At 40.2% G+C, this 25206-nt stretch overlaps 2 protein-coding genes across 3 annotated transcripts; both read right to left on the bottom strand.

The window, feature by feature from the left end:
* Positions 1-12636: 12636 nt before the first annotated feature.
* LOC110717062 lies at positions 12637-17738 on the bottom strand. Of its 2 annotated transcripts, none has more exons than XM_021895700.1 (3): positions 17343-17738; positions 15891-16481; positions 12637-13742 (listed from the first exon to the last, which is right to left on the bottom strand). In XM_021895700.1, the coding sequence occupies exons 2-3, from the start codon at positions 16440-16442 to the stop codon at positions 12897-12899; spliced, it is 1398 nt and encodes a 465-aa protein (XP_021751392.1). In that variant the 5' UTR covers positions 16443-16481; positions 17343-17738; the 3' UTR covers positions 12637-12896. The 2 variants fall into 2 exon arrangements, with proteins under 2 accessions (XP_021751392.1, XP_021751393.1); XM_021895701.1 differs by having other exon boundaries at positions 15891-16378.
* Positions 17739-20021: 2283 nt separating this feature from the next.
* Positions 20022-23771, bottom strand: LOC110717096. Its single transcript, XM_021895741.1, has 9 exons — positions 23292-23771; positions 23002-23204; positions 22149-22424; positions 21687-21745; positions 21558-21594; positions 21398-21469; positions 21117-21267; positions 20796-20966; positions 20022-20691 (listed from the first exon to the last, which is right to left on the bottom strand). The coding sequence occupies exons 1-9, from the start codon at positions 23514-23516 to the stop codon at positions 20323-20325; spliced, it is 1563 nt and encodes a 520-aa protein (XP_021751433.1). The 5' UTR covers positions 23517-23771; the 3' UTR covers positions 20022-20322.
* Positions 23772-25206: the final 1435 nt, after the last annotated feature.

The following is a 25206-nucleotide window of genomic DNA, read 5'->3' as shown; positions in this document are numbered from 1 at the left end:
AGCAGCCGACTGATGGGTCTGCTCCCATCACAAGGAACGAACTCATGACCTTCATGAGGGACTTCAAGGGAGAAATTCAAGAGTTGATCAACAAGAAGCCGCCTGCTCTGGACAAGGAGCAGTCGGCTAAGAAACCCTCCACTTCACGGAAGAGGAAGCCAGTTCAAGGGCGAGAGGCGACCCCTCATCCTAAATCTAGGAAGTGGGAGCCACCTGCCCTTGATTTCACAAAATACCGTTTTCCTACTCCGGGAAATAGGAAACCTGTTCGTCATATTCAGGCGGACGGGTCGAGGAAAACATACACAGACGCTCGGCTACTGCTAGAACAGAACAAGAGTGACCGATTGTCAGAGTCGGCCTCTACTTCAAACTTCCAAGACAGTCTGCGAAATACCTCGATGAGGCATACTCAGTCGTATCATGAGAGTCAGTCAGGCGGCACCTCCCGTCAGTCCAGCTTTCATAGCGACCAGGCGGTACCAAACTTACCGTTTGTACCGCAACAACAGTATTTTTTACAGCCACCTCCGTTTAGTGGACATGCAGCAAAAAATGTCCAACCTATGGACTGGCAGCTACGATTGCTTAGACTTGGTGAACAGCCGTCGGCCTTCTCCAAGGAAATTACTGAAGCCGCTCAGCCGGCCAAAGTGAAAAATGTATTAGTAGGCGCCTATGACGGCACTACTAACCCAGAAGACCATCTGATGGCATTCACCAACCTGATGTACCTTCAAGGGTTGGATGATCCCACTTGGTGCAAGTGTTTCCCAGCGACTCTCAAAGGAATCGCACAACAATGGTTCGGCAACCTGTCGACTGGTTGTGTAAATAACTTCAAGACGCTTGCTTACTTATTCACCTCCAACTTCACCATGAACATCCCTGCGAAGAAGACGACCCTTGATTTAGGAACAATTCAGCAGGGCGAGAAGGAGGGGCTTCGTTCTTACATCAGGCGGTTTAACCTGATGAGAATACAGATTCAAGGGTTACCGGATGAAGTAGCCTATACTGACTTTTTCAGAGGTCTCAAAGACGGGTCGACCTTCAAATTTGATTTGGTCCGAAAGAGGGTGGCGACTCTTCAAGAGGCCTTGATTGAAGCGGAAGCTTATATACAGGCGACTGATCTTTGTAGTACGGTAAAAAAGTCAGACGGGAGAAGGTCCGACAAAAGAGAAGGACGACAGAAACAGTCGTCAAACAAAGACGAGAAGAGAAAAGAGGTATGGGCGACTGATTCCTCTAAACAGCCGGCCCAGAAAAAGAAAAAAGAATTCAAACCATACTCCCCAAAGTATGTGTTTAACAAGGATAGCCAATTTATCCTAAAGGAAATCAAGGGACGGATCTCAGTTGAGAAGCCGGTCCCCATGAAGGGTTCTGCAAACAACCGGAACCAAGAAAAATTCTGTGATTATCATGAAGATGTTGGTCATCACACCAATGAATGCATCAGTCTCATGCGGTATCTGGACCGCCTGGCTGAGCAAGGTGATCTTGACACTTATGTCAAGAAATCTACGGGGAACACTTCCTCGAAAAAGCAGTCGACCAAAAAGAATCAACAGGCCGACAGCTCCGATACAGATGATGCAGTCGTCTACACCATTGCAGGCGGCTTCTCAGGAGGCGACCCCACTATTAGGGGCAACAAAGACAATATCAGACGGTTAGATATAAATTCCGTTCAACAAGAACGGCCCTTCAAATATTCATTTCCTGAGATTGTCATCACTGAATAAGATCTAGGAGGGGTAAGAGGGTCGCATGACGACCCTATCGTTATTGAATGTAAAGTGGCCAACCAGAGAGTTGGCCGAATCCTCATAGATACCGGAAGCTCCTCAGATCTCATCAGTAGCAAATGTCTGTCGAAACTAAAATATCAGACTGATTGCATACATCCGGCATCCCACCCTTTAGTAGGGTTTGGAGGAGGAGTCGTCCACCCAGTGGGACGAGTGGATTTACCCATCCGCCTGGGCGAAAAAGGGGAAGGACGACACATGGTAGTCCGGTTCCTGGTAGTAGAAGAACTCTCGGCCTACAACATGATTCTGGGACGACCAAACCTGAATTATTCCAAGGCTGTTATAATCCCATCTCTTATGTTGCTCAAGTTTGAGAGGGATAATGGAACAGTCGGGTCCCTAAGGGGAGATTAGAGGATGGCCCGAGAGTGCTATCTCTCGGATGTCAAGCCCACTGTTATGGCCACTGGGTCAAGTGGTGGAAAATAGACCTTGACAATTTCAAGGAGAGTGCGCCTGTTCAAGAAGCAGGCGGCAAGAAGAGAAAGACATCCCAGACAGGGGCCGCAAGAAAAGACAGAAAATAGCAATCATTGGCAGAGGAGCGGTCGGATGAATTCCGCCCTCAGCCAGCTGGTGAGCATACGGACCTGATCTTAGATGACTCGCGTCCTGACAGAACAATCAAGGTTGGGACGACTGCTCTAAGGGACCTGGGTGACGACTTTCACAAACTATTGAAAGAATAGAAGGACATCTTTGCATTCGAAGTCCATGAAATGCCAGGCATTAGTCCTGATCTGGCGGTACATAAACTGGCCGTGGATCCGAAAAAGAAGCCGGTACGGCAGAAGAAGCGGAACCATGGCGAAGAAAGAAGTCAGGCGGCAGCCGCCGAAGTTAAAAAATTACTTGATGCAGGGTTCATTCGGCAATGTTACTTCCCAGACTGGGTTGCAAATGTGGTGCTTGTTAAAAAGCCAAATGGCACCTGGCGAATGTGTGTAGACTACACAGACTTAAACAAGGCGTGCCCCAAAGACAGTTACCCTCTGCCTAAAATTGATAACCTGGTCGACTCAACAGCCGTCCATGCTTTGATGAGCTTTATGGACGCCTACTCTGGTTTCCATCAAATTCCTTTATGGAAGAAAGATCAGGAGAAGACGGCCTTCGTCACTGATCAGGGGTTATACTGTTACACGGTCATGCCGTTTGGTCTTAAGAATGCCCCGGCCACTTTCCAGCGAATGATAAACACTGTGTTCTTTGATCAGATTGGGAGAAATGTCGAGGCATATATTGATGATATGATTGTCAAGTCTAAACTTCAGAAAGATCATCTGTCGGACCTCCGAGAAACTTTCGCCACACTCAGGCGGCACCATGTCATGCTCAATCCCAAGAAATGTGTCTTTGGAGTTGAGTCTGGGAAATTTCTCGGATTCCTTATCAATCAGAGAGGAATAGAGGCGAACCCTGAGAAGGTGCAGGCGGTCATCGACATGCAGTCGCCTCATACCATCCGAGAGGTTCAGAAGTTAACAGGTTGTCTGGCGGCCTTGGGAAGATTTCTAAGCCGATCAGGCGACAAATGCCTATACTTTTTCCAGGCAATTAAGAAAAAGGCAAGGTTTGAATGGGGGCCGGATGCTGAGGCGGCCTTCCAGAAATTGAAAGTTCACTTGCATTCCTTGCCGAGGCTGGTTAGCCCTTTGCCCAAAGAAGTACTCTACATGTACCTGGCCGTCTCTGATCATGCGTTAAGCGTTGTTCTCCTTGCTGAAAGAGACGGTTGTCAGCTCCCGGTCTACTTTGTCAGTCATTTACTGAAAAATGCCGAGTTGAGGTATCCCTTAGTGGAGAAATTTGGTCTTGCACTCTTCATGGCTGTTAAAAAATTGAAGCCCTACTTTTTGGCACATGCAGTCGTCGTGTATACAGACCAACCTATCAAGCGGCCACTGACCATCATGGAGTCGTCAGGCCGAATGATCAAATGGGCCATAGAAATACAAAGCCTCGAAGTTACTTTCGAGCCTAAAAAAGCAGTGAAGGGGCAAGCCTTTGCTGACTTTATTGTTGAGATGACTCGTCCTCCTGACTCTCAAGTTACAGACCAAGTCTGGAAGGTATGTGTGGATGGAAGCTCTACTTCAAATGGTTGTGGAGCAGGAGTCATATGTCAGTCGCCAGAGGGCGACAGGTACGAGTATGCTTTACGCTTCAGTTTTCAGGCCTCAAACAATGAGGCAGAATATGAAGCTTTACTAGCCGGAATCCGCATGTGCAAGGCGGCAGGAGCAAGAAAAATAGACGCTTGTTCCGATTCACAATTGATAGTGAGTCAGTACAATGGCGAATACGAAGCAACCCATCCGGCCATGATCAAGTATTTACAGGCGGTCCGACAAGCAGTCGGCTCCCTTGAGGATTTCCATCTGACCCAAGTGCCGAGATCAGAAAACAACCAGGCGGATGCACTTTCAAAATTAGCATCCTCCGCCTCCTGTGATACTCCTCGAACTGTTTTTTGGGAAGTAATGGAGAGGAGAAGCATTGAGGAAGAACCTATTGGAATCTTAGACAAAAGCTCAACCTGGATGGATCCAATCAGGGCATATCTGACAAATGGTACCCTGCCGGATGATCATCAACAGGCAGTAGTACTGAAAAACGAGCAACCAGTTTTGAAATAATAAAGGGAGAACTTCACAAAAGGGGGTACCTTCAACCCTTCTTAAAGTGTGTTACTCCAGAAAAGGGGCGAGAGATACTAGATGATCTTCACTCTGGTTACTGTGCTTCCCATATAGGGGGTAGGACGCTTGCTCAACGGGCAAGGCGGCAGGGCTACTTTTGGCCTACTTTGGAAGCAGATGCGATGGAGATGGTGAAAAAATGTGACAAGTGCCAAAGGTTTGGCAAACTAATTCACCGTCCGGCTACTGACCTCACTACCATTCATAGCCCACTACCGTTTTCTAAGTGGGGCATGGATATTCTGGGTCCATATACGCCTGCTACAGGCGGAAGGAGGTACATACTTGTTGCCGTCGACTACTTCACTAAATGGGTAGAGGCGGAGGCTGTAAAGGGAATCAAGAGAAGGATGTAATTTCATTCATCTGGAAAAATGTCATCACTCGGTTCGGGGTTCCCATGTCTATGGTTTTTGATAATGGTCCCCAATTTGAGACGCCTGTTCTCAAAAGCTTGTTGGGTAACCAAGGAATTGCACACTACTTTGCATCTGTCGACCGTCCACAAGCAAACGGCCAGGTAGAAGCCTTTAATAAAATCATCTCAGACGGTCTCAAGAAAAAGATTGAACGATCAGGCGGCCTATGGGCGGATGAATTACCACATGTTCTCTGGGCCATTAGGACGACTGAAAAAGGGGCGACTGGAGAAACTCCATTCCTCCTAACTTATGGTGTGGAAGCTGTTCTTCCAATAGAACACTACGAGCCGACTCTTCGAGTAATGTTATATGACGAAGAGGCAAACTGGGAAGCCATGCGCCTGGCATTAGACTCACTTCCTGAAAGGAGGGGCAATGCTGTCTTGAGCCATGAAATTTACCGCCTGAGAATGACTAGATCATACAACAAAAAAGTACACAGGCGTCCACTCAAAGTGGGGGACTTTGTACTTAGAAAAATGGAAGCAGTTGGTAGGGCTAATGAGTCTGGCAAACTAACTCCCAACTGGGAAGGACCCTACCGAATCTGTGAAGAGGTCAGGGACGGTACATACCATCTGGGAACACCAGACGGACAACCGTTGCCTCGAACTTGGAATGTAGATAATCTTAAGAAATATTTCTTTTGAATGATGTAAATAGTCAAGGGCTACTTAATTAAAGTTTGCTGTTTCATTCAATTTTGTACTAAGAGGGGCACGCCTACTAACAAACAGTTGGCTACTCTCCATACTCAGTTTTCATTTTTACTGAAGAGGGGCATGCCTACTGACAAACAGTTGGCTACTCTCCATGTTCAATTTTTATTCCTACTTAAGAGGGGCATGCCGCCTGTACCTTTACAGTCGGCTACTCTCCATTGAGTATTTTACTCTATCTTCAGAGGGGCATGCCGCCTGTACCTTTACAGTCGACTACTCTCCATTGAATATTTTACTCTATCACCATAGGGGCATGCCGTCTGGACATATAGTCGGCTACTCTCCATAGAAGAGGGCCGACTGGTTCCAAAGCACACAGCCACCCCCCTTATACTTAGCTAAAAATGATCAGGGCCTGGCCGACCCTGTGCCTAAACAGGCGGCTACCCTCCTCTTACTTAGCACATACGTTCACCAAGAACTAACCAAGGCCACAAGTCGAATGATCAGACCAGGCGCCAAGCCAACTGATCCAATCTTCAAAACTAATACGACCTGTCCCAACATCATAGCAGGCGTCCGGCGGCATCCCTCCGGATGAAATTCGTCGCAGAGAGCAGCTCCCTTTTGGGTGGAACATTGCTCTATAAACTAATTACACGACACCTATACGACTGCCCCCAAGGGCAACCACATAGCCGTTTTTTAGACAAGGATAACTCTATCACTAACCAAACCAGTGGTAGCAGTTGACATTTGAGTCAGATGACCGCCTGTATTACTTGGGATAAATGCAGGGGGTACCTCTTGAGTTAATAGCCAACAAACATTGGCGAATCAAAAGGTTCAGCCGGCCTCCGCCGCCTGGTACCTTTACTACTCAAGCAGGAGTGACGACGACTGAGTAACACCAAAGTTAACTCATAGTCACTATCTCAAACTTAGTATGGAGCCTAAAAGGTATGAGTCGTCCGCCTGTTTTTAGCAAACAGGGGCTCTCAACCACTACTCCTGCTAGGTTAACAACCTATGAGTTAAAAGCCAACGACGAATAAAGGGGAACAACCGGTACCCACCGCTTGATACCTCTACTACTTAGTTACTTGGTCACACTAGATTAAATATGACGGGGAACAGTCGGCCTAGACGGCCTAAAGTCTCTAGCCTAAAAGCATGACAAGTAGGAAACCACTTTCCTACTTGGTTAATTTTACAAATGACAGGACCGCCTGCCTAAAGGGGATTCAGTCTTTAAAATGTTTCGAATACCGATTGGATAAATGGCCGACTGATCGTCTAGCCTGGAAACAGACAACCAATCGTCCAGGGGCATAGGCGGCGTGACTAACTGTCCGTACCTGTCTGCAACTATCGGCCATGTAAAACAGTCGGTATAGTGTACAATTGGATATCATAATATTCAATACTTAAACAAATTTGAAGCAAAACAAAAAAATTCATTAAAAAGAAGCCGGTCATTAAAGACCGGCAAAATATTCAGAGCCCCGGCCCCCTGGCCGGGTAAATACAAACAAACGGCACGCAGGCCGTGGAAAGAAGACATAAAGCTTAAGAAGGGGGCAGATCTTCAATATTAGCAGCTGCCGCCTGGTCAGCACTCTTCTTGCTGGACTCGGCTTCAGCTGCATCCTTCTTTGATGCATTACCCCCAAGCGGCACAAGCGCCACTACCGGCTGCTCCTCCTCCTCCAACGCCTCTTCCTCAGCAGCCGCCAGGATCTCTTGATTATATCTATCAGAACACTGGCGGTACGTTTTTTCCCATGAGGCAAAGTCGGCATTGGGGAAGAGGCGGCCCCAAGTCATGCGCTGGATTTGAGCAGAGTCTTCCATCATCTCCCGAACCAGCTCTTTCTTTTATTGCTCGGCCTTTTCCGAGAGCTCCTGAGTAAGACTCTTCTCCTGGGTCACCAGGCGTACCTTTACGCTCGCCAAGGATTTCTCCAAGGTTTCGTATGAGGACATCTTTTAGCGAAGAGGTCTCAGCTCGGCCTTGAGGTTGTTGATGGTCGCCTCCAGCTCGCTATTCCTCTTCTGGGCCGCCTCTAACTGAGCCCGGATAGCGGCGGTAGCCTGCGCCTGATAATAAAGAATATCAATGGTCAGAACTTAATTTTGGGCAATTTGAAACATTGCCTTATCACAGTCAGAGGCGGCCATAGCTTTTGCAGCCTTTACCTCTTTGTTCTTCCGGTCAAGCGGCTTGCGAAGGCCGTTCACTCGGAGTAGGGCCTAAGTAAAAAGGGGAACAGGCGTCAGTTTCCAAACAAAAAAGAAAACAGGCGTCCTGGAATTCAAATACTAAAAAATATGCTAAGTATACCTCAGCAAGGACCCCTGCAATCCCGTCTAGGTCAAGGGTGTCGACACCCCTGACCGCCTCCTTTTCAGCTGGAGGAACGACCTTGATCATAGACTTGGCCACCTCGACCAAGTCAGGCTCCTGAGGGTCGGCTGCATCAAGCATAAACAAACGGATTAGACCTAGTAAAGAAGGGAGCAATTCTAAAATTTACAAGGACAATTTCATACTTCTAGGTGGCCCAGCTGGAGTTTTAGAAGAAGTGGACGGCTGTTTCTCAGCCGCCGCATGTTTCCTGGCAGAACCAGGAGAGCTCGCAACAGTCGTCCTCCGGGCCTTGGGGTCTGGCTGTTGGGAAGAAGAAGCTCTTGGAACGCCCGTCTAAAAAAGAAGAAAAGAGTCAGTATATGCATAAACACAACTCCAAAAAGAGGGTGAAAGGTTCGAAGCCCACCAAGGGTGCCCCCTTGTTGGGGGAGTCGGTTGAAGACTGTTGCATGATGGAGGCCCGCAACATGGCCGCTGCAGTCTTGGAGGCGGTAATTTTGCTCATGGCGTCCGCTGCAAAAACAACTAGCAAAGTTAATAAAAGTTATAACAAGAAATGCACGGAACAACAAAGTATTAGACAGGCCGGCTACCTCTTGAGCACCGACTGCTGAGGCCACAGGTGGCCAAAAAGTACTCGTCGTAGAGCCATTTGAAGCTCGGGACGCAGTGCAGGGGTACTTGCTCTCGTACCCCTGAAGTAGAGTTCACCTTCGGCTCTACTTTGAAGAGTCCTTTATCTAGGATCTCTTTCTTAGCCTTGGGGGGAACAGGCGGCATGCTGCGGCCGCCTGCAAGAAGGGGCGGATTCCTGTTCCACGTGTTGAAGCGCTTGTTCAGCTCTGTGTCTGAACTCTCAATGATAAGGAAGGTGCTCCGCCAGTCCTTCCATTTGTTTGCTTTACCTCTCGTCATGAGGTAGCCCCTGTGGCTCGTCAATTGATACCAGCCGGTACCGCCTGCCTTAGGGGTCCGGCTGAGGTAGTTCATGTTGGCTAAAGCCTCGAAGTTCGGCTCCACCCCGTGCAGTTCGCACCCGGCCACATAGCCGAGTACGTTGACCCAGGAGTTCGGGGCTAACTGCCATAACCCCAACTCATACCCATCCAAGATCCGCTGAACAGCCGAATGTAGTGGGAAGCGCAGCCCAGCCTTGATGGCCGCCTCGTAGCAGCCAAAGCAGGCGCCATCATAACTGGTACCAGCCGGCCAGACGACTGTGTCTTCTGGATCCGGCACGAACACTAAAAAGCCGGGGCCCATTGTGTGGTTTGCGATAAAGCTCTCCACTTTCTCTTGCATGGCTGTGATCCGACCCCGAGGTACCGTGCAGTAGTAGGGGGTATTTTGCTCTCGGTGAGAGGCGGATGGCTCCGCCCAATCGTCCCCCTTCTCAACTGCGTGAGAAAGCCTCGCCTCTTGTAGGCGACTGTTTTTCTCTTCTGTGTCCAGAGAAGCATGGCCAGAAGAGCTAGACTCGGAATCGTCCTCTGACGAGTCCGAAGAGGACGACTCCTCCCCTCTCCCGGAGGGGCCCGCCTCCTCTCCTTTAAAAGGAGCAGGAGAGAATGTAGAATTGTCAACTGTAAAATGGGAAGGGGTCATTTTGACTCCTCCCTCAGAACTGCCGGCTTTCAAGCCGCTTTGTTTCACTTCCACATCTGGCGCCTGGTCAGATGTTTCACTAATCGGCACCCTGTGGGAGGAGCCGTCTGAGTTTGAGATCCTGGCAGTCTTTTTTGTTCTGTCCATCATGCTCTGCATAGACACAGATACAGTCGGACTTTGTATAAAGGGAAAAGATGGGTCCAGAAAAGGGCAGGCGACACTCCTAGTCCTAGATTCAGCCGTCCCCGGTGACCGGCTGATCACTAACCTAGGTCGTGTCGTGTGCTTCCGTGGTGCCATTTCAAAAAAGAATAAAGTAAAGAGAAAATTAAGAGTAAGAGAACCGACGGTTACCTGAACGAGTGACGATTGATGAAGTTCTGAAAATCCTTTGCAGTCGGCTTGTCAGAGCAGGCGGTAGGCAGAAAGGGTCCAAAATGTCAGAGCAAGTTCAGGGGTCCGAATGTTCTCTCACAAAGTTTTCAAGTGTGAAAATGACCGAAGTCAACACTCCTTTATATAGGCGAAGTGAGAAGGCGAAGGGTCACTTCCAGAATTCAAAATTTTGGCGGGAGAATCTCTCGGCCTCTCGCCGAGTGACACCTGTAGCAGGCCGTCGCCTGTTACAGGGCGATACCTGTCACAGGTAACACGTGACCAGTCACGTGCCACCTGCGAGGGGCAAATGATTAGGGGATTTTTCCCCACCAATCACCATCTGACAAGTGGACCAATCAGGTTCCGCCATGTGTCCGTCACATGGGCCAATAGGAGCCTGCCACGTGTCAAGCAATGATCCGTCCACTATGGACTAATTACGACACGACACGTGTCCTTCCCATGACACCTGGGATAACCGGTCACCTAGGCCCAACTTCCGAGGGAAGCCCAATCAGCCCAAGGTTAACCTAAACCTAGATTGGCACGTTTCCCGAGGTTATAAATACCTCCCTTAATCCTCATTAAGGGGGGGACGCGAACAACGCAGATTACACACATTAAACTCTCTCACCTAGAGAGACCCAATCACTTTAATTTCTGCATTAATTACTCCTTAATCAAGTACTAACTTGACCGTCGGAGGCAGATCTCCAATCATCCGGAGCATCCGTTTGTTTTGCAGTTACAGGCGTCCGGTTCCAGTCTCGGAATTGTAACTCTCCCGCAGGACATCAGAAAACCCCGAAATAGCTAGCTTGATTGATAAGTTAGATAGACCATAAAAATAACATATTGAAATTCCTCTCTTACAAATGGTGCACTTTAAGGATTTAGGCGTTATAATTTGAATTATTCTCACATTATAGAATCCAAATAAAATGGAGTATTTAAATGCTAGATTGATCATTAATATACTAATATAAGCTGTATGTAGAATTTTTATTTATCTTTTTTATTATTTTTTTTTTTTAAGAAATATGTGGAATATTATTTGGTTTATGCATTGCTAGTGAGTAGAGATAAGATATATGGGCTCACATAGTGGGCCGGCAGATGTTGTTTGTTCATGAATTATTTTTGCCAAAAATTTGTGAAGAAGAATAGTAGTGCTTGATTAATTTTCAAAAGATTTACAAGAAAATATTTGGGGCCCATACATTGAACCTTTTTGGTTGATTCAGAAGAGCTAAATAAAAAAAGGGCACTTTTGGCCCACCAAACCTGGTGGGATTGTGGGAACTTCTTTTCAGAGTTTCCACTTCTAGTACGAGTACATCTAATCTTTTGACTTGACTCTCTCTCCTTGTTTTTGGCCTTCCCTTTTCTTTTTCTCCAACCTCCTTTAATCTTACCACAATATTTTCTTTTTTTGTGTGTGTGTGGAAGGTGGTATAATATTCACTTTATTTTTATTTTTTAAAATTTATCTAATCTTAAATACTACCTCTGTTAATGGTGCAGATAACCATTAACGGAGGTAGTACATTTATTTAAATATATTTTGAAAAATGATATACATACTTCTAAGGACTATATATAAAAAGCTAAAAAAAAAAATAATGAGAAAAGATTATATTAATTACACCGATTTGGCCCTAATTTTATCATGAATTCTCAGCTTAATTCCAATTTTAATAACTATATTTAATGCTTTTACATACTCCTAAGGGCTACATAAATCATTACTCATTTTAAACTGACAATCAATCTCAATTCATTTTTCTTAAACTTATCTAAGCTAACACCACTTAAAATTGGCCTACTGGTTTCTAAAGGGAGCACGTGGCCCAATTGCCCGTCCAATTAAACAATAATAATCACACTCATTGTGGTCAAAAACGGTGAAAGTGATAACATAAGATACAAGTTAAGTTAAAAAGGCAAAAAATGGGAATTGACTTAGCAATTAGCACCACACTAAAAGAGGCCTCAGTAGTTGTCATGATGCAATGATATCAATGAAATGGACTTGTTGGGTTCGCCTACTCAGCCCAATATCGGGCCTCCGAATATAGATCCGCAAATGTGTAGACCCAAATATTTGACTTTGGTGATTAAAAACTAATTTGTAAATATGATTTACCTAAAAAATATGTTTTCATTCATTAAAAATAATTTACATCGTACCAATTGGTTGTTGGTGTAGTAGTGATTGAGACTACACTTGGTAAGGAGGACTCGTGTTCGATCCCCCTCAACAACAATCGGTAGGGGACTGGAACCTAACCACCCAGAACTGATCCCCAAATCCGAATTAGCCCAAAGGGTGAATCGGGTAGAACAACATAAAAAATAAAAAATTACATCGTATAATGAAAAAAAAAAAAAGAAAAAAAAAAGGTAAGGAGCAACTTTATTTTTTCTTTCTATTTTTACTTTTTAGAAAAAAAAATGACGTAGGCTTTAGTCGTTGGCTCTCCTTTAGGAGAAGGAAGATGTCTAAAGAGTGAAGATGCTTTCATAGTTGTATAGGGTCTATTGTCGTACATGGATGACAAAGATGATTTGACAATTTTTGAGTTAACATCCCAACAAAAGATTGAATTGGTCTGAGTAAACCTTTTTCTGATTTTGATGGTACATGTCAACCACAATGGCAAATATCAGCAATCAAGTGTAAATGCCGATTCGATATAGGAAAACCTCAAACATGTCATTTGATCCTCTATAGAACAATACGTATTCTGTTTCTCTCAATTGATATAAACACTAGGACACTAGTTTTATTGCTACCAATCTAAGTGTAATATCGTGTAAACTGTAAGAAAAAATGATACTGTTACAACTTACATATGAGCAACGAGAGAAATTGAAACAAAGAATTGGCCAATTTAATTACCTCATGTAGAATATGATACAGGCAACAGAATCTAACCACTCAATCTGAAAGGAAGTCTCCATCTCTTGTGCCAGAAAATCGACACTCGGGGCCATAATGGGAACCCAAAGTCATAATCGAGAGGCTGGTCCACTGGTCCTGCAACCTTCAGAGGAAGCCATACATATCTTGAGTCCCTCAAATCAGCCGGGTTCCATCTATCAGCCATAAATATGTAGTAGTTTGGAAGCCCCTTCAAGGGTAGGACAAATGTGCTCTGAGCGAAAAAAGTTGTTTCCCTAAATATTTTGTTCCCTCCTAAACATGGATTTCCCATAGTCTCCCAAGGGCCCATAATGGAATCAGATGCATGAGCCAATGCTTCGTTTGGAGCCCAACCTGTGCAGCCCGACGTGATCATGTAGTAAGTGCCCTGGTGCTTGAATAAAGCCGGGGCTTCACGGTGGTGGCCAATGAGAACTGGACTCACAATGTTTGAAACATCAAGATAATCCTTAGTAAGTGGACTGACATGGAGTTCACTATTTTCAACAGAAGAATAGATGAGATATGCAACACCATCATCATCCCTGAAGACCGTCATATCTCTGCTGTCAAAGCCATGAGGGTTTTTGCTATATAGGTACTCAAATGGACCATTCGGACAGTCACTGACAGCCACACCCACATGGGCTTTTGTATAATTTGTATCATCTATATGCATCCACATAACGTACTTTCCTGTGTTCTCATTGTACAAAACTTTTGGTCTCTCAAGCACGTTGGATTTGTGAAGATCATGAGTCTCGTCATTTTCTTCAGCTGCAAGCACAATCCCTTCATTTTTCCAAGTCCACAAATCCTTGGACGAGTAGCAACCAACTCCTATTATATCAACCTGAAAAATAAAAAAAATAATAACAAATCAGACTTTATAATACTTGGAAGCCAACCAAGAATGGCAGGGAGTATGCTAGAAGTGCCAAAAAATTGAAACTTTACATAAATTTTAAATCTTTGTATGATAATACGCAGTAAATTTCACACAAGATACGCCAAAGCCTAAGACAGGCAGCCACTGAATTTGAACTCCTGATATATCCACCAGAGCACAAGCAGTTCCAGGAAGCAGGAACAGAGGTGATTCTGTAGCCAAATGTCATACTTGTATCAGCTATTAGCCAAAAGCTGCATTCCGTAGCCTCACCACCATATTCAGAGGAGTGACTGGAGCGTAAATAGATAAAAAATATACAGGAAAAGAGGTGATTTTACGGTGAGTAACACCTGGTGTTAACCAAAAACAGAGGGTGCGTGGTGGGGGACTTCAAAACTCCTCAGGGGCCAGAGCCACGATATCTTCCACAGGCAGTGTTCCATGACTAATGCAGCATTCCAACATTGAAAACTCAGCAGAAACCTATATAATTTCCAAACATCTAAAGATCCCAAACTAAAAGTGCTTAATTAGGAACCAGATAATCTTGCCATTCTCAACTGATGCAATTAGTTGACACCCCAGTAGAATACAAAGAGTGTTTGACTCCAGTTGTCCAACATTCTCCAATTAACAGAAGAATAATTTAGGTGATCATGTAACAGTGAGCTTACTGAGCTAGAGCTGTGATGAGTGCAGCAAAGGGTTTCACAACCAATTCAAATTTTCTGAAACTCCAATCAGCCCTTATTATCCTTGCAAGGCTACTGAAAATGAGATAAGTGGAACGATCATTTCCTTGTTTCCCAGTTTTTCTGAAATTGCCAATTCCATTTTCACTTTCCTATGATCTAATCTGAATCGAAAACTTAGTATGCACAAGAAACCAACAGCAAAAATTATTCTTAAGGAACTATACTAATAGCTAAATAGCGAGCCCTAAAACTTAACCAAATCAAACCTATCTCATTTGTCTGAAGCAACACCTAATCCTGACTTCCATTCATTCTCCATTAACAGTATGACCAGATAACTTTGCCTTTGTAACATCAAGAACTAGTGCTCCTTCCCCCTTCACCCCACCGAAAAATGGTCCTCTATTCCTTTTAAGATGATAGGTTATACTTATTCCCAAATTAGCACCCCAATGAATGTTCAAGTTGCTTATAGGGAAGAGAGGTGTTGGAAGTTATTTGTGCAGGGTGAGAGCAAGACTGGAGATAGTCAGTGCACATGACACTGTTTAAATAGCCATGGAGGAGTATGAAGTTGAGAGCCGCAAATTTTCACGGTTATTTTCTGCAATAATTAAAGGGTCAAGACTCAAGAGATAAAGGAGGAAGTAAGTGCCTATATGGTTGCAAGAAAACTAAGGGGGGGTCTCCAATGAAAAGCATATACGATATATTAGAACAACACCCTCAATTGGGTGGACAACTAGACATACAGCTACTACCAACAAAGTATCTTCACCTCAGATTTTTTTAGAATCTACAACATACAGTGTGACCTATTAACATATGGATCAAAGAGAAAATCAAAGTAGCAAATTTGATAGGGCAATAACTGCTTTCCTGTTTTCAATACTGAGATACACGCGACTCAAACTAGATACTTATTTTGAACTTAAGTTCACACAAGACTGGAACATATAGCAGGAACCTATTTGGTCCAGAACACTTGGATCGTGAAGTCATAAGAGAAATCCATCACTTCAAAGACATGAACCACCTTATATCATGTGATTAAAAACTCCAGTAAAAGCAGTCCCACATGAATAACAAGCTTTCTTGATGGTTGAACTAAAGTTTCTATGAAGATATTGTAGTAACGCTCATGAATTTGACATGCCTGGGTGTACAGAAATAATATAGAAAGTCCTTGGTTCACTCAATCTCCATTCCTCTCTAACCTTTGTCTTCCTTTATCTCATCTTGGCATTATGCTCTCACTATGGACTATTATCATGTTAGGTCTGCTACATTGCAAATCTCACAATAACCTTCTCTAATCATTACTCCATGTTTCTTCAACAGTTTTCCGCCTCAAATTAATTAAATTTTACAAGCTAATGCATACAAAAGAACATTCTCATAAATAAAAACTTACTCGTGCTGCTCCTTTCTTGTGGGCATGATATGTTGGTCCATCCTTGTACTCCCCATACCAATAGTATGTCTCTGATCTATCATCATACAGAATGCCACCACCATGAGCTTGGATAGGATTTCCTTCTGTGTCTAACCATATTCTTCCAGGGTGATAGTAGAAGCTGTCATTCCCCTTGTTTGGATCAATTGCAGTTTTTATGTCAGGAAAGAAAACATGCCGCATTTGAGACGTCTCGTCAAGGAACTCTTCAATAATTGTAGTAGGCTTCTTGGGTTTCCGTTTAATAGCACGTGGAGAACGTTTTCTTGGAGGGGGCACTTGGATGTTCTCCTCATCAACTTCTTCAAGCTCACGGAAACTTTTACCAGTGAGTATACGTGTATCCAATTTAAAGGCATCCTTTTGGGGAAGAAGAGTGTAAAGCTGCAGTAGAAATAGGCACACAACCACACTAACCACTGCAACAGGTAATGAACATCTGTTCCCTGCACTGCAACGCAAAGTGGTTGGTTTCTTGTATTTGTTCCTCATCCTCAATTTTCCTTCCATATTATCCCGAAGATAATACTGCAGTTAAGAAAATACAACCTATGCAGATGCAGATGCAAGAGCAGGTCACTACCACAGTGTTCTATTATAGCATAAATGAAAGTGAATACAAGTGATTTCTGTTTTCTAACATAACAATCATGACACTAAACAAATTTTGAAATTCTAGAGATTTGTTTCTCAATGCGAAAACATCAGCATTGGACATGAAAAATAGCACAAGAAACACCAAATGCATTTCATATCCTCCTAACCATAGCAAAAAGACAAACAAATCTAATTCTCATCTTCCCCTCGATAATTTCGAAGCTGTAATTCTTTTACTCAATCTAACTTTCAAGTTCAGTTAATCAACCTGATCAGTGGAATCTCACTCATTCCTACATTTTGACAATCAACATAACAATTCCGAATTTATTGCTGCTCTTTACTAGATGAAGATAAAGTTCTTTGTTATAGTGGGCACAACACACCAAACAAGAAAAGTGTGACGAATTGATGAGCTCACAGGATTGAAGCTTACAATAAATGATCAGCAACTGGCATTGATCATTGATCTAGTCAGTAAATCCATCACATTATGATAAAATATACAGCCAAATCATCAATTATTTCTAAATCAACCACATTATCCATAATTCCGTAATATAAACCAATCTTGAAAGGTGAAATTATTAAATCATACAACAAATTTAGTAAAGTACAGATATAGATGGGAACATTGACCAATTAAAGAAACCCAGCTCAGAATCCCATCAATATGTTCAATTAATAAGCTTAAACCCCACAAAAATAATTCTCATGAAATTACATTTAAACAAATTAATCAATGTAATTAAAAAAAAGCAGGGAAATTAACAGATATGATTAAGAGCAAGAGAATAAAGTCAAACCAATTACCAGACATCAATCGAGCACTGGATGAAGCAGAATTTGCAGACATGGGGTTCTTCAAATCTTCAAAAATTTTCAATTTTTACATAATTTCTTGGCTCAAATTGATACTAACCTCCAGTAATTTCTTTTTCTTTATTTTTTTTGTCACCCTTGAAAAAAATTCTGGATTAACTTTAGTATAGAAAAATAGATTAAGTTGGTTAGTGAAGAATAAAAAGAAAATAAAGAGGGTGAGAAGAAGAAGAAAAAGAGGAGGAGAGGTTAAGTTGTCAAAATAGTAATGGTGGATCTAATAATCCAGGTATAGTATGATGATTGATTATGACTTTAAACCCAGAAAAAGAAAACAGTCTATACTCTTCTTTTTTCTTTCTCTTCCGCTTCAAGGGTTTTCAATTTATTTATTACCCCTGCCTCTTTACTTTTTTTCAACTCCAACTTTTGGGTTTGGGTTAAATTTGAGGAAGTTTAGTGTAATTTGATTGCTAATTTTTTATTCTATGTGAATGATGAGATTAAAATTTAATGAGAGCATTGGGAAAAGATAATTTATCCTATTTGTCATCAAAATCTTTACATAATCGAGTACAAAATATATGATATTTTTCATGATTTAAGTTAGGATGTTAATAAGATCAGATAACTTATAAACTAGTTGATCAGATTACTATTTGTATTGATGTGGTATCAATTACATACTACTAAAAGCGAATATGTAGGAACACTTGGCAATATATTATTAAAAAAATTCCCGTCAAAATTACTTTCTAAATAAAATCGTTATTATATAAAAATAAAGATTGCATTTAGATTATGACTTTTTTTTTATATATAAAAATTAAAATAAACTTCCTAAAATATCAACTTGCACATTATAACTATAAATATTTTCTCTCACATGTTTTAATTGTTTTAATTGTTTTATATAATTATATTATTATCATAATTATTCAACAACCGTGCATTTGCACGGGGGTTTAACCTAGTTATAGAATAAAAGTAAATTAAAGTATTTATATTAAGTAAATACGATTAACTTTCATTTCCAAGCTGATCTCGTTATGAGTTGGATCGAGTCTAGTTTGTATCAATCACAAGTTATGTAATTAATTCATATTATTGTTTAGAAAGACGTACATATGTACGAGATTTAAGCCCTGTTCTCATTGACTGAACTTAGCTGAACTGAACCGAACTGAACTAAAATGAATATTTTATAAGAGAAGGAAATTAGGAGCTGAACTGAACTGAACTGAATTTCAACGTAAGAGAACAACCCCTAAACTCTCACATTGTCTTAGAAATACGTATCAACCTCAATGTTAGTGAAATTTGAACCAGATACTCCTTAGCCCTTCCAGAAATTTGTTGCTATTTGAAATTTGATAAAATATACAGTACAGATTTACTAGCAGTAATTTCTTCCTGGTAACTTGCATTATGTTTTCCTGCCTTGGTCACATGGATGTAAGGCAGTCAGCTATTGGTCGTCCACATTTTTAATTAATGATACTTAATTAGTGATATATTATTATTATTGACATGTACTTCATCAACTATATTTATGTTGACAACTAACTATGGAGTAGTTTTGTAGTCGTTGAGACGTGTTACTAGGATATGAAGTAGTCCGTACTAGATAGAGTTTTTATACTTGTATAATTTTTTATTTTATTTTTGGCTGAGAAATGTTATCACTTTAATTAGATAATGACAATAATTCTTTATCCAATCCAATGGTACCTTGGCAACCTGGCATTGCCTTCAACATCCTTTTTCTATTCTGTACTGTTATCGGTTCATATTACACTAATTAATATGGCAATTATAATTTTTTATTGATGTTGATGACAATTTATTAAATTTACTAAATTTTATAATAAAATTAAATACAGATATACTTGTAGGAAATACATATTCATATAACGTAGTATACTGTTCATACCATTGGGAGACGCATTAAGTTCAAAAATGAGGTACATAATACAATAGTAATGTATGGAGTAATGAATCATATGGTAAATGAATCAAATGGAAAACATCATCATAACATCGATCTCTCCAAATATGTGTGAGGAAGATGGAGTATCCTACAATGTATGATCTCTCCAAATAGGGATCATAGTTTTGATAAAGAAATTAAATACGTAAATTGATTCAATAGATAAATAGTGCAAATTGGCAAGTGATCTTTGATATTGGCAAGTGAGAAGTTGCACTAGAATAGTAAAATAGACCATTTCTATGTATTCAAAATCTCGTTTTAATATCTCTCCGTACTTAATTAATATTCCGTAATATTGTTATCAATTTAATGAATGGCAAGCCATAGTTTGGAATTTTAATGACATAATTACCCCACTATGATGACTTGAAATACTTTATTGAAAATTAGTACGAGAAGTAGAATAAATGTCTACCAGAATACATGTCTTACATTTAGTTAAGTTGCTGTGTAGTGGTGTCCGGCCTGTCCGCTACATCTCGACATTGGGCTGTTTTTGGGTACATTTCTTAGGGTCTGTTCTCATACGTTGAAATTCAGTTCAGTTCAGCTCCTAATTTCTTTCTTTTATAAAATATTCATTTCAGTTCAGTTCAGCTCAGTTCAGTTCAGTTCAGTTCAGTCAATGAGAACAAGTTATCCATTAAATAATCATGTTAATGAAGATCACATAATGTTAAGTTTTGTTATACAACAATGGTGGACATAAAATAAAATAAAGGATAATCTCAAACAATTTGCTCGACTTTGTTAAGTATCCGAAGCTACATATGTACATTTGCCATTATCCCCTCTCCCTGTACTCTTCTCCGATCCTTATTTTTCATTGTATACATGTTTTTTTACAAGTTTACAAGAAGTTTATTGAAGAATATAACTCAATATATAAATAAAATAAATCAATTAATAAAAAAAAAGTGCCTAATCTTATGCAATGTGTATTAGTGTATGTTTATGTTCAAATGTTTGGCTAACCCTTTAGGGTTCTTGATATCTTGGTATGATGGAACACTTTGAGAAGCTTCTTCTGTGACCTTGGTAAACTTTAGCCACCCAAAGTAACACCAAAATCACCATGCTTATTGAAAGACAGAGTATTGAAATCCATAAACCATATGTAGAGACCTTAAATGGCTTGCATTGGTGCATGACCACATCGGATATCCGATCTTTGACAAATGAACAATGAATAAGGTTCTCCAAATCAGGATAAACATTAGTCAAGTATTCAATTGATCGAATGTAAGCATATGCCATCAAATAAGTTGGTTTCGGAAGAAATTTCCCCTTGCCTTTACACGACTCCAAGGATGATAACTCATTGTCACACGTAAATTTAGCAAGAATCTGCATGAAAATTTAAATGGAGTTCACATCAATTATTATAACTCCATACTTGTTGAATTATACTCCAAAATTAGATAAGAACAGATTTTAATTAGTTTACTTACACCAGGTAATTCGCGAATTGGAATGGCATGCTTGGGGCATTTACCAGCTAGATACTTGTAATCAGGTGGACCAGCAAAAGGATCACAAATTTTCCTATCTCCAAAAGCATTTTCATAATGCAATTCATCTAATCCAAGCTCCTTGGGCATTATTTTCATGTTTAGATTCAACTGCATTTTCATATTACAATGTACATTACTTCGTATTTTATAACAATCAAGCTGAAAAATTGATACATTATTGTACATACGTCTAACCAAATGACTACTATATCGCAACAATAGACTGTGTTAACATTAGGCGTATAATAATATGTATACCTGTGTTATAAAATCATGGACAGTTTGGCCAAGTACGGTGATGACAGTTTGTGATTTTAACGCGTTTGCACAAGGCAGTAATGAGCTTAAGCTGCTATTCACAGGGTTGTCTTTGAAATCTTCAAGTGCTGTGCACGTATCTTCTGCAAAACTGCAATATTAACACAATGATGGTGGAAACAACGAACAACAAAACTCAAAGTTTACATAATAAATTGATGACATTAATCAAAGTGAAAGTACTAGAAAATTAAAGTATGTCACGAGCTTATTATACTCACTTGTGAAAAAAGAAATCTATGCCAGTCAAAAACCAACATGCCATTGTTAATATCCAGCAAAAGAATATCAGACTGCCAATGAAAAATAACATTGATCAGCTTAATATATATATGAATATATCAAATTGATATCAAGTTCGGTTTACAAGCTAATACTTACATGAAGAATCTTGGGTGCCAGTGTAACAAGATCAAAACTGTATTAAAACAAGAATTATCTTTAGTATATCAAACAACACGAGCAGTAATCAAAAGGAAGAAATACAAAAAATGAAGGAGAAAACCTCACCTACACTAGCAACCAAAAATAACAAGTTAACGGTCACAACTACAAGGTTTGTTATGTACCTAAGTATAAAGGACAAGTAGAGGGTAAATCAGATAAAGTGCTGTTAGAAAGACATTTAGATAATGCGTATATATATATAATACACATTAATACTTTTTCTGTTCTTTTTTACATGACTTGTTTCTTTTATCACGTTTGTCAATACAAAACTTTAACGATCAATAACTTAAATTCTCCATAAGTAAAAATTATATATTATGATAGTACTTATTGAGACGAATCCAAAAAATCATACATGAATATATTTTTTCTTACATATTATTCACAAAAGACAGTCAAAGAAGGGGTAGTGAATAGTGTAAAAGTCAAAGCGGGTCAAGTAATAAAGAACGGAGGAAGTAGTACAATATACCATCTAAGTGAGATTGATCAAATTACCCAATAAGTTAATGTAATACTTACAGAGCCCAAGTAGCTTGATCAATGGAATGTTCGTTCTTTTGGATAAATTTTTTGATGTTGTGAGATTCATTTCCGAGTTGTAGACTTGTGGCGTCTAATAGAATGCAAGTTTCTTGATCATATGGAGTTAGGAGGGCTTTTATGTTGGTCATTACTTTGTTTATTTTGTGAATTGTTCTGCGTGCCTCATTGCCTGCCCCTAGAATTGTTTCTTTCAGTTTCTTTGTTGTATGAAGACTTTTCTGGTTTTCTGCTATCACGAATCCTGTGGCAATCCTTCATTATTGTCAAGGCAACAATGAGAATATTAGCGCAACATACTTAAATCATATGCACCTTTATTTGGTACTTAATGTGTACAAACTCTAAATTCAAATGCACATGTACAAACCATTAAAATTCCCAAAATACTATAGTGTTATACGTATGTGTTTTAAGTACAGACAAGCCTTGGTTATTTACTAGTGACCTTGTGAACGATTTACAATTAAGGGTGATAGCCTAGTGCGACAAAGATGGTTTATCACGATTAATTCCGTATGATAAGCTAACAACTAAGAGAAAAATTGAGACAAACTTTAACAGTAAAGAATAAGAGATAGAGACGAACAAAAACAACCCTTTTGTGATATAAAGCCACTTGATAAGAAAAATGGAACAACTAAAAAAACGGAGAGACTATACGTGTTACGTGTACGTCACAGTCCTTTGTTTTTAGTTAGTTACATACTCCTAAAACAATCCAATTTTTAGTTACTCACTAGTATAAGACGGTGACACTAGCGATGATTTCCGAATATCATGCATTTAACAAATCACAAAATAATGTAGCATTGAAAATTGAAGCACTTACATGGCAAGGAGCGTGAAAAATAGCAGCAGGAAGAACACCAAATAATATGAAAATTTCGAATATTTTGATTGATTAGCCGAAGAAAATTGATTATTGCTGCTCCAATAATAGTTCTTGATAATCAAGAAAATCCCAAATCCTAATCCACATAACATCCACACTCCCGCCATTGCATACCCATGAACTCCCGTAAAAACAGCCGACTGAAAAACAGAGTATCATTGTTAACACGACTTAAAACAGGGGATTATAAAGAATTAGAACAAAAGAATAGAAACTTAAAAACTTACAGCCCAGTAATGTTTGCTTTGAAGATTGTAACCTCCATGATAGAACTCAAAATGCTGCAATGGATCACGCCTATGAATGTTAGAATCTGACAATGATGAAGGCGAGGCGAAAGCGAAGGGGAGATTGGAGGAAAGAATGGAAGAAGAGAGCAAGAAAAGAGAGAAGAAAGTGATGAAAGGATTAATTTGATGATTATGGTGATGGGTTAATTTGGATTTGGACATTTGACATAAATGAAAAGGTAAACTCCCCGTGTATTGTTGGAGAGTAGTTGTCTGAAATCAAGTGATGATGAAAAGAGGTTTAGTTTGTGAATTGTCATGAGAAATCGATGAGAGAAAAAGGAAAGAGGAGAGTAAGGGAGATTCAGAGTGTAACTTGCTTAGTCAGGTAAGAATAGCTTGTGACCCTGGTTTTGGGGAAGGAAGGGTTTCTCAAGAGAGGTATAAATTATGGGGTCAGTAACGAATCATATTAAACCCCCTCTTCCCCCTTAATCAACATTTATTAAGTAGTCTTATTTGGTTAATTCTTTGTGGTGGTAATGGTATCCAAGAGAAAAGAAAAAATTTGGGATCATCTTCATTATTTACCCTTGAGACTTTTTAGATGAAACAATTATAAAGTTTTAAGTTAAAGAGTCAAATGTTCACATAATTTGAAACAGATAGAGTATTATCAGATGAAGGTTCGAGGTCAGCTTCATTAAATTTATGCTTGTGGCAAAATTATAGTGATACTGTGATAATATATATGGATGCGTTAGTTTGTGGCGGCTTCTTTTCTTACTAGTTATTAACTTTTGCTCTCCTCTAAGAAAGGCTTTTATTTTGGTTGACTTTGATCACTTTTATGGGTATTTGTTTTCACTTCTTAGCATCTCCACCAAATGAGGATAGCGTGCTACTTTTCTAGTTTTCTTTCACTTTGTTGAATTGTGGTGAAAACCATAAAACAAAATAACTATAATTTCAAGAGTTAAAGACCAATCAATCAATCATTATTTGTTTGATTAAATTTAAGATCCAATTGAAGCACTGACATTTACCTACTCAACATTAGATAAGGTCACAAATTGCGGTATATAATTCTATAGTTTTTTCTGTATTTATATACTTCGTATATAACACGCTTTATAGACACGCTATTAGATAAGGTGATAAAAAAATGTAAATGGACATATTAAATTAATATCAAAATAAGTTAACACCATCTTCTAATAGGTGGCAAAATTATCTCAGTTAATTTACTCTTTTACTTAGTCCCTTATCTTGTTTAAATGTGTGCCACAGACATGTTGTGTTCACCTCATTTTCAATTATTTAAGATGTAATAAGTTTAAACTAATTGAGTTATCAATGTAAAAATTACAGCTATAATTAATTTTTTTTTTTAGAGGAAACAACTATAATTAATTTTAATAAGGTGTAATGAGTTCAGTTAATTTAACATAAATGAAAATCAGGTGAATAGAACACGGTCTAAATAAAAACGGAGAAAGTAAAAGGTATAATGCTAAAACTGCATTAGCAAAGTTGATCAGCATGAGGCCCGTATGAAAAAGCCCGAGTATTTTGGATGGGCTGGCAGAAGAAAATTTCCGGGCTAGACAGTTTTAATTAAATTTCCTTTAAAAGCCCAACAAGACCAGATCATAGCCCATTAGAAGAAAAATAGAAGATTCTTCTGGAAGCCGACTAAGCTAATACTAACACTTACTGCCAGATAAGCAAACTCTGTCAGACATGTGGACGCCGGTCACGCCGCTATATAACTCCACTCTCTTAAACGACGCGTATCACTTTCAACCCAACCAAAACAACGAGCGTGAATTTCACGCAACAAAACAGCGAGTAACATTTAAATGACACCCTGTATGATTGGTCCACAAATGCAAAGCACGTATAATACGAG

Source organism: Chenopodium quinoa, unplaced genomic scaffold (assembly GCF_001683475.1).
Source record: "Chenopodium quinoa cultivar QQ74 unplaced genomic scaffold, ASM168347v1, whole genome shotgun sequence".
NCBI lineage: Eukaryota > Viridiplantae > Streptophyta > Magnoliopsida > Caryophyllales > Amaranthaceae > Chenopodium > Chenopodium quinoa.
Note: the sequence above shows the minus strand (reverse complement) of the source record. Positions and strands in the feature narration are given on the sequence as shown.

Excerpts from the sequence above, each read along its gene's own strand:
- LOC110717062 (XM_021895700.1), bottom strand. The coding sequence starts at position 16,442 with ATGGAAGGAAAATTGAGGATGAGGAACAAATACAAGAAACCAACCACT. Across the intron at positions 13,743-15,890 it reads ACAAGAAAGGAGCAGCACGA|GTTGATATAATAGGAGTTGG; the intron begins GTAAGTTTTTAT and ends TTTATTTTTCAG.
- LOC110717096 (XM_021895741.1), bottom strand. The coding sequence starts at position 23,516 with ATGTCCAAATCCAAATTAACCCATCACCATAATCATCAAATTAATCCT. Across the intron at positions 21,268-21,397 it reads ATAGATTTCTTTTTTCACAA|TTTTGCAGAAGATACGTGCA; the intron begins GTGAGTATAATA and ends TTAATATTGCAG. Across the intron at positions 20,967-21,116 it reads TCCATGATTTTATAACACAG|TTGAATCTAAACATGAAAAT; the intron begins GTATACATATTA and ends ATGAAAATGCAG.